General features: G+C 37.6%; 1 protein-coding gene across 1 annotated transcript; it reads right to left on the bottom strand.

Annotated features, from left to right (window-relative positions):
- Window positions 1–1,875: 1,875 nt before the first annotated feature.
- Window positions 1,876–9,334, bottom strand: LOC104430994 (pentatricopeptide repeat-containing protein At1g34160-like). The gene is made up of 2 exons (XM_039302887.1): window positions 8,429–9,334; window positions 1,876–2,078 (listed from the first exon to the last, which is right to left on the bottom strand). The coding sequence occupies exons 1-2, from the start codon at window positions 9,168–9,170 to the stop codon at window positions 1,876–1,878; spliced, it is 945 nt and encodes a 314-aa protein (XP_039158821.1). The 5' UTR covers window positions 9,171–9,334.
- Between the last annotated feature and the right edge of the window lie 537 nt (window positions 9,335–9,871).

Raw genomic sequence — 9,871 nt, 5'->3', positions numbered from 1 at the left:
CCATTTTTGGAAAATATTTTCTCGGAAGTCATCTTCTAGGAAAATGATAATATTTTTTTGGTGTTCGGCTAAAATGCTGGAAATGTTTCGGAAAATATTTTCCACTCCCAGTTAGCGAGCGCAAGCGTCAAGCTCGAGGCTTGCCAAATCGATGAGCACGAGTTTGAGATCAACGAGGTTTACCTGGTCCGACGACTAGCCAAGAAAGAAGAAGATGGGAAACAAAAAAAAAAAAAAAAAAAAAAGGAAATTAAAAATAATTCGAATTAAAAAGAAAAAGAAAATTAAAAAATAATTCGAATAAAAAAGAAAAGAAGAAAAAGAAATGGGAGGAGGAAGTAAGGATTTGTAGATGTGTAAGGTAAGAGAGATCAAGTGAGGAAAATGTTTTCCACATTTTAAAAGTGGAAAACATTTTCCTTTACTTTAGAAGACTCTTTTTCCTTTGATGGAAAGAAAACATTTTCCCCAATGAATTTATTTTCCGTGAAACGAACGTCGAAAAATCTGGAAAATATTTTTCCAGAAATTATTTTTCATGAAACGAACGGAGTCAAAGAGACAACAGAAGGGTGTAGTAATGAGCACAATGTTATAGCTACTCAAGTATTGACTATTAGGTCAATTTTTTACTTATTATTTTTTACTAAAACATATTGTCAAAATTAATTTTTCTATCGTCAGATGGTGAATTGAAAAGAAGGAGCTAGATTAAATTGATATTTGATTTAAAACCTATTATGAAACATTCTACGGGTGGAATGGACTTTCCACCAAATTTTCCCAGCCAAAATAAGGTTGGATGGGATTAATCAACCAATCAAGTCAAACACTCATAGTTTAAAGACAAAATTGAAGTCTTCATCAAATTTTTTGGGAGTTGTTGACAAAATCTATGCGAGAGATCTAAATACTTAATCAAGGGATGGACTATGAAGAAAGAGACATGTTTGTAAAACAGAATTATATTACTCATTGAGTCATGATAGCTCATTCATTCTTTGTTATCATGTTTTTCGGGTTTCTCAATTAGTAGCCATTAGAGCGAGAGTATTATTGTGGAAACTTTTGAGAGCTGGATATTTGGATATAGTTTAAGGTTGTGTCCTTTGGAGAAAGGGCAGCTGCGTCACTCCCTCATCCCTATAAAATTTGGGGTGCGACACGAATGACCGGGAAAAAAATAAAATTGCAGAGAGCCCCAGTACTTCCATTCCATGTGGAACCAAATGCAGTACATATTCCGTAGAAGCGAGAGAGATGTGAATAAAGTGACGAAGTCTGGTAATCACCAAGCTAGCCATTTTCATGTTCCAGAAGAAGGGTTTTCGAAGCATCTACAGCACGCTAAGAATTTGAAGCCATCAAGACGTAACGGTGTAAGTGTCCACGAGGAGAAGAAATTGCGGTGGTGGCCATGGCGGGATGAAGCTGCCTAATAGAGGACAAGTGAAGCTAAAGTTTAAAAGGCCATAGATGATAAAAAAAATTGTTTATTGGATTCGATATGCTCTATATTTGTCTCACGTCTTGTAAATTGCTTAATTTTATGAGATGCACATTTGTTGTAACTCTAGATCTCATGCAGGGAATTATCCTCAGATGTATGGGAGATGAGTCTTCTTATTAAAATGTGGGCTCTTTAGTAACTTGGTTTAAAGTCTTTGGCAGCAACCAATTTATATGAGATCGGATTTCATACAGAAGAATTATACATATTGATCAAATTTACAAGTTAAAATCACTCTCTCCTAAAGCCAAATTCAATACGTAGAATAGGGCCACATCAAAAGATTACTTGTTTCATTTATTATATTGAATAGCTTTATGAGCTATTTTTACTCAACATCACATTTCCTTCTCCCCCTCCCTCCCCTATCTGACCACAGGTGGTTCAGTGACATTGCTATTTTCATCGATCCAAACATATACTCGGTTACAACAAACTTCCGTATACGCACTTCCATTTTTCGCCGATTTCAATATGACCTCCGCGTCCACATCGTCCTTCTCGATCACCGCCTTTGCTTTCTCTCCATTTTGTCCCACCAACTCAGGCCAAGAGCGGCCTAATTGATCTGCAATTAATCATGTACCACCCTCGATCTTAGATTATGTCGCCACACCTAACTAATGTTGCATGCCTCATTATCCGACTAAATTTCATACGCTCCAAAATCCAAATTGTTGGCGGCTTACATTATGAAAACAGTTGGTGTAAATTAACAATTGTTAGGGAAATCCCTTATGATGTTTTGAAGATGACAAAATAAATCAAAGGCTACTGACATGTTTAATGGTTAAGTAATAGACCATGTAGATGATAGAACATGTAAATGATATTGTCAAAGTGTGAAGACGACCAGAAGATTGAACGTAACTCATGTCCAAAGTATATTCTGAAGATTTCCAGACTTCTGTGTCAAAGTCTGAAGACTGCCAGACTTTAGTGTCAAAGTCTGTTCTACATCAGAAGTCTGCTCATTCTGACAAATTTCAAACTGAACGTGAATGATGAACCAGAAGACAGACTCTATGCTGAAGCTGAACCAGAAGAGACGGACTCTATGCGAAGGCGAACCCATTTAACTCTATGTTGGGCTGAACTTATTCGGACGGTGTTCAGACCTTAAAGTTAAATTTGTTCAGAAGCAGAATTTGTTCAGACTCAGATTGCAAAGTCTATAGCACTCAGACTTAGATTGTAAAGTCTATTGCTCTCAGACTTTACATCCAGATTCGACAGAACGTAATTCAAGCCCAATCATATAACGGCTAGTGATCTGGTTTGGATTCCACATCAAGATTGATTTGATTGACTCAATCTATTTGATTGACTCAATCTATTTGATTGACTCAATCTATTTGATTGACGATTGAATCTTGAAGACAAGATTTTTTTATACGAAGAAGCTTTACTTATGGAAACCAAGATTCCGTTTGTATGGGCGATCGGAATCAATTTGGGATTCTACCTTTGTCACTCAACGACTACCAAATCTTCTAGATACAGAGCTGTCCAATGGGCATATTGGAAGAAGATTCTCTGGGATACTGTCCAACGGCTAGTTTGGAAGTGGATGAGTATTTAAGGAGATGAAGGACCGATGAGCAAGTAAGAGATAGAGCGTAGAATTTATAATTCCAAAGTCTGAGCGATCTTTGATTATATACTTGTCTCTTGAGAGCTTAAACGTTTGTGATCGTGAGAGAGATACCAAAAGAGTGACTTAGTGAGATAGTGTGATCTACTAAGTGTTTGCACTCGAGTTGTAATCTCTTGTTGATTGCATAGTGGAATCCAGCCAAGAAGGCTGTTAGCGTGGGAGAGTGGACGTAGGCTTGAATTAAGCCGAACCACTATAAATCTTGTGTTCTTATTCTCTTCCTTAACTCCTTTGTTTGAAGTTTATTTTATTCCGCATATATTTGCCAAGGTTTATTTTAAACACCTATTCACCCCCCTCTAGGTGTTCATACTAGCACTCTCAATTGGTATCAGAGCCAAGTGCTCGGTTTATAAAAGTGTTTTTACTTTTGAGCTAAAGATTCTTTATGGCTAGTATCTTGGCACCAGGACTAATGGAAGGGCAAAGCAACACAATGCCACAATATTTTGATGGAAAGGAATACAACGTGTGGAAGAACAAAATGAAAGCATTCCTAAGATCCAGAGATCCCTTGCAATGGGATGTTGTGGAAAGAGGAATCAACCCCATTGTTGCGCCCACATCAAATAAGAATGGCAAAGACAAAGAAACCAAACTCCCGCTCCTATGTCTTGGACGGAGATGTCCAAAAGAGAAGCTCTTGATGCGAAAGCAATTTATTCTTTATATTGCGCTTTGTCTCCTGCTGAATATAACAGAATCTCTTAATGTGAAACAGCAAAAGAAGTTTGGGATAAACTTCATGTTACATATGAAGGGACCGATCGTGTAAAAGAGACAAAAGTAAACTTCCTGCTCGGCAAATATGAATCCTTCAAGATGAAGCAATGAGAGTCAATTGGAGATATGTTCAGCTGTTTTACAGAAATTGTAAATGGTTTAGCATATCAAGGTCAGCAAATTTCTTCCCCAATGAAGGTCAACAAACTCTTGCGAGGTCTCTCAAAAGATTGGAACCATGTCAAGACCTCAATCCGGGAAACTCAGAGGATTATACCACTCTCCGTTGATGAATTAATTGGCACTCTTCAATCCTATGAAGTGGAACAACTCAACGATGAAGATCCCGAAGGTAAGAAATCCATCGCTTTAATATCTAATGCTGTTTTTGATGAAACAGACTCAGAAAAATGACATGGACGACGAAGAACTTGCTTTTATGATCGAGAAATTCAAAAAACTGAGTAGAAAAGGAAGGAAGTTTAGTGAAAGAAGACAATACAAGCAGAATGGCCAGAAAATAACAATGAAAGAAGATGATGAGCAAGGAAATTTATGCTTGATGGCACATTCAGAATCTGAGTCGACTCGAGACACGGACTCGGAAATCGAGTCGACTCGAGACACGGACTCAGAATCCGATGAGGAAATCGAGGTAAGCCATTCAAAAATTCCTCTCAAAGTTTCAAAGTATAAAATGAGCTTTGCTTAAATCTCAAATCTTCTTTTAAAAGAATCTTCAAACTAAAAAAGGAGAATTCACGTCTTAGGAAACATGATCCTTCTCAAAAAGAAAATTTTGAAATTTTGCAAAAAGATTTTCTACAAACAAAAGAAAGTCGAGATTTACTTGTCAAAGAAAATGATTCTTTGAAGAAAGAATTTTCAAATATTTCGACAAGATTCTCAAATGGATCAAAAACATTAGAGCATATCCTTTCTATACAAGTTCCTTACTATAATAAGTTAGGACTTGGTTTCAATAAGGAAAATGATTCTCTAATTGATTTTCCTAAAGTCAAGGAAAGACTTAGACAAAGACCTCCAAAGGCATTTTACAAAAATCATTTTAAAAAAGTGTTTGTAAAACCTGTTGGTCGAAATGCCCTCAAATGTTCAAATTATGGAGATTCAAAACACTTTGAAAAAGATTGTCCTAAAGTCTGGAGACCTATTAAGAAAGATTGGATAAAAGCAACATATTCTACTAACTTTCATGGACCCAAGAAAAAATGGGTACCAAAGAAAAGATGAGTTATTTTTCAGGATATAAAGAAGAAAGAAGAATGAGAGTTTGGTAAGGAATGTATATGTTTTATTCTCAATTTGGTTTGAGTACACAATTTAAAATTTCTCATTATACTTGATATTCGATATATTCTTGGTTGATTGAGATTTTATAATGATCATATTTTGCTTTATTGAAGAAAGAATTGTATGATTTGTTTTTATGATTTGTGAGTTGAGATTTGATTTAGTACGTGTGATCATTTGAGATAATTCAGTTTATTTTGTCTAATTTTGTACTTCAGATTTAATCATATTTTGCAAAGTGAAAATCTGTTTGGTGTGATGATGCAAGATATTCTTAAATATTCAAATATTTCATTCTCCCTGATTTTATCATACTATGACTAAGTGAGAATTTATTTTTCAAAATATCATTGTGCATAATATTCTTTCTTTGAATACTCTAGTATGATGAATTAAGAAAGAATATTTGGAGATTATATATTTTTCTCTAACGTCATGTAAGGATCCAAATTGATGGATACCAAAAAGGAAATGAGTTGATTGCAGGAAATTCTTTAAGGGATGAATGATTGCAAATCTATGAAAATCATGGTGCAATCAGAAAATATCTCCTGCGACAATTGGTAATGATTTTTTTTAATCAATGGTATATTGCAAATATATACCTTGGGTAAGAGAATATTTTTATCATCCCGCCTTGCAAATCTCTACATGCATTTTGGATGATTGTTTATTATATTGTGAATATCTTTTGTCATAAATATAAGGTATTGCAATTTTGCCATGTGACAGAAATATCTAATTTCCTTTTGCAAAATGCATATCTGAAATTTATGCTCAAGGAAATCTCATTGATCTCGAAAGATATTATTGCATATTCATGGATATTCTTGCTATATTCTTAGAAGATATATTATATCTAGCAAGTTTGATTCGCAAATCAAATGAAGATATTACGTGACATTTTTGCAAAGATTATTATCTGTTATATAAGAATTTGCAGGTCACAATAGAATCTTCCATATGGATTTTGGGAAGCTTGATCAGAAAATTGAGAAGATTCTATACTATCTTCTAGAAGTTCAAAAATTATATTCCTTGTGCAAATTTTTTGCTTATTGAGGAAATCCCTTATGTGTCATACGAAAGGTTGAATAGTTCTGAATTTTAATATTTGATAATTTTATATATGCTATTCAATTTATCTATTTGAAGAAAAGGGTATTCACGTGGATATTATTACAGCTTATTTGAGGAAAAAGTTTGTTAAGTTGATGCAGGTTGAATTCGAAGAACTTGGTTAAAGAAAATAAATTTTTGCCTCGAATTTCAAAATGCAAGTGATCGTTGCAGATGTTGTTGCTACAAAGGAAATACTGGAAAAATATTATGTTCAACAAGCAACAATTGTTTCTATTGCAAATATTGTCATGATCACAGGGGGAGAACGTGAATCTAAAAGAAAGAAAAAGAATCGTGATCATCTCAAAAAGGCAACAAATTGAGGGGGAGCATTGATCAATTATGGAAAAATCTTTTTGGATTGATCGTGATCTTATTATGGATGGAAGGAAAGGTAAAAGTGTCAGAATTTGTTCTAAAAAATCCGGTTAGTGCATCTTTGTTTACCTTTTGTCAACAAATCTCTTATTGATATTATCATTTTATTATGACAAAAAGGATACGTGAATTTCATGATGCATCCGTGATTTTTATTGGATATTTGCTGATATGATCGAAGTAAGCTATATTGCATATCTTCAATATTCGATTTACTTTGTAAAAGCTGATTTTTAGAAATTATGCAAGACACATTTGTTATCATTTTATATTCTCTACGTGAATCTATTGTTATCGCTTTTTGATTATGACAAAAAGGGGGAGAAGATATGAATATGCATATGTGTTGATTGGTTGATATTATCTATGGCATAATATTGAGCTGTGATTATTTTTATGCTAAATTTATTTGCTATCTTATGATATCCTTTGATTTAAATTAATATTTTTAAAAGCATGTTTACAAATCTGCATATTCAGAGATTATTTTGTCATCATCAAAAAGGGGGAGATTGTTAGGGAAATCCCTTATGATGTTTTGAAGATAACAAAATAAATCAAAGGCTACTAACATGTTTAATGGTTAAGTAATAGACCATGCAGATGATAGAACATGTAAAGGATATTGTCAAAGTGTGAAGATGACTAGAAGATTGAATGTAACTCATGTCCAAAGTATATTCTGAAGATTTCCAGACTTCTGTGTCAAAGTCTGAAGACTGCCAGACTTTAGTGTCAAAGTCTGTTCTACATCAGAAGTCTGCTCATTCGACAAATTCCAGGGCTGAACGTGAATGATGAACCAGAAGATAAACTCTATCTTTGAAGCTGAACCGAAGACGGACTCTATGTTGGAGCTGAACTTATTCAGACGGTGTTCAGACCTTAAAGCTAAATTTGTTCAGAAGCGGAATTTGTTCAGACTCAAATTGCAAAGTCTATAGCACTTAGACTCAGATTGTAAAGTCTATTGCTCTCAGACTTTACATCCAGATTCGACAGAACGTAATTCAAGCCCAATCATATAACGGCTAGTGATCTGGTTTGGATTCCACATCAAGATTGATTTGATTGACTCAATCTATTTGATTGACGATTGGATCTTAAAGACAAGATCTTTTTACACGAAGAAGCTTTATTTATGGAAACCAAGATTCCGTTTGTATGGGCGATCGGAATCAATTTGGGATTCTACCTTTGTCATTCAACGGCTACCAAATCTTCTAGATACAGAGCTGTCCAATGGGTATATTGGAAGACGATTCTCTGGGATACTGTCCAACGGCTAGTTTGGAAGTGGATGAGTATTTAAGGAGATGAAGGACCGATGAGCAAGTAAGAGATAGAGCGTAGAATTTATAATTCCAAAGTCTGAGCGATTTTTGATTATATACTTGTTTCTTGAGAGCTTAAACGTTTGTGATTGTGAGAGAGATACCAAAAGAGTGACTTAGTGAGATAGTGTGATCTACTAAGGGGGCGCATGAGAACATTTCTGTTCCAAAAATAGTTTCTGGAACAGAAATGAATTTTTCTATTTATATTTTTGGACGAGTTTCTGAGGAAAAAAATCTGTTTGATAACAATACAAAATTTCTGTTTCAGAAATAGAAATTCGTTTGATAACTGAATAAAATTTCTATTTCTTAGAATTTTTTTCTTTTTTTGGACCCTTCCAAAAACGTTGCAAAAGATATCAAACAAATTTCTATTCGTTTGATAACAATACATGTCAATAACAACGTTGCAAACTTGGACATTTTGATCAAGCTTCTCCTCCGTTATATAGTCATGAACCCTTCCACCTTCTCGCGTGGCTCCCAGCTGCGAGCACGCGGAAAGAGCACCAATAACCGTTACTTCATTAGGCTTCAAGCCTTCCTCTTTCATCCTCTTATACAAAGATATAGCCTCAGTGGGTCGATGGCCCTGAGCTAGCCCGGAAATCAACGCGTTCCACGAGGCAATATCTCTCACAGGCATTTCATCGAACACCTTCTCCGCAGAATCAAGATCGCCACCCTTCGCATACACGTCCAGCAGAGTCGTCCGCAGCAGCACGTCTGCACAGAACCCGAAACGCACCACTTGGGAGTGCAGCTGCATTGCCTCGGAGATCGTGAGGGCGCGCGCGCAAGCCTTCAAGGCGAAGGAGCAAGAGAGCGCGTCGACCCTGCGGGAGCCGTGCAGCATGGAGCGGTACCAAGAGACGGCGCCGACGGACTCGGGGCTCTGGGCGATGCCTCTGAGGATAGCGTTGAAGTCGTTCGTGGAGGGGCGGAGGATGCGGTGGAAAACGTGGGTCACGAAAGAGAGGTCGCCGGAAGTCGAGATTGCGCGAGCTCGACGCGAGCCTCGTGCGGGCGTTGGTCGGCCGGGCGGCCGGTGATGAGCGAGATGGGCTTGGAGCTGCTTGATGCGGGAGAGGGAGGTGCATTTCTGAAGAAGCGACTCCAACGAGTGCATGCCTTGCCCGCGCGAGCTTGCTCAAAAACCATGCCTTGCCCGCCGCTGCAGGGGAACGAGCGGTGGGGGTGCAAGCGCGAGATCTGTTGCCGAGGGGTGCTCGGACAACAAGCGGGGACAATGGGTCGCGGCGAGGGGGTGGATTCGCGAGCAGATGTGGATGAGCAAGAGGAGAGGCGGAGGAGAGGTGGAACGAGGGCGGAGCGAGAGGTGGAGGAGAGCGGAGGCGGAGGCGGAGGTGGAGCGCGCGGAGGCGGAGGCGGAGCGAGGTAGAGGAGGCGGAGGCGGAGGCGGAGGAGAGGTGGAGGCGGAGGCGGAGAGGCGGAGGAGAGGCGGAGGAGAGGCGGAGGCGGAGTAGAGGCGGAGGAGAGGCGGAGGCGGAGGAGGAGGCAAAGAAGAGGCGTACAAGGGAGAGAAGAGTGAAATTAGGGTTGGGAGAAATCAGAAATTGATTTCTCCTCAATTTCTATTTCTGGAATAGAAATCTATTCCAGAAATAGAAAATTTGATAAGCGTTATCAAACAAGTTTATGTTCCAGAAATTGGTCTGGAACAGAAAAATCATTTCTGGAACATAAATAATTTTTATCATGCACCCCTTAAGTGTTTGCACTCGAAGTTGTAATCTCTTGTTGATTGCATAGTGGAATCCAACCAAGAAGGCTGTTAGCGTGGGAGAATGGACGTAGGCTTGAATTAAG

Source organism: Eucalyptus grandis, chromosome 10, assembly GCF_016545825.1.
Source record: "Eucalyptus grandis isolate ANBG69807.140 chromosome 10, ASM1654582v1, whole genome shotgun sequence".
Classification (NCBI taxonomy): Eukaryota; Viridiplantae; Streptophyta; class Magnoliopsida; order Myrtales; family Myrtaceae; genus Eucalyptus; species Eucalyptus grandis.
Note: the sequence above shows the minus strand (reverse complement) of the source record. Positions and strands in the feature narration are given on the sequence as shown.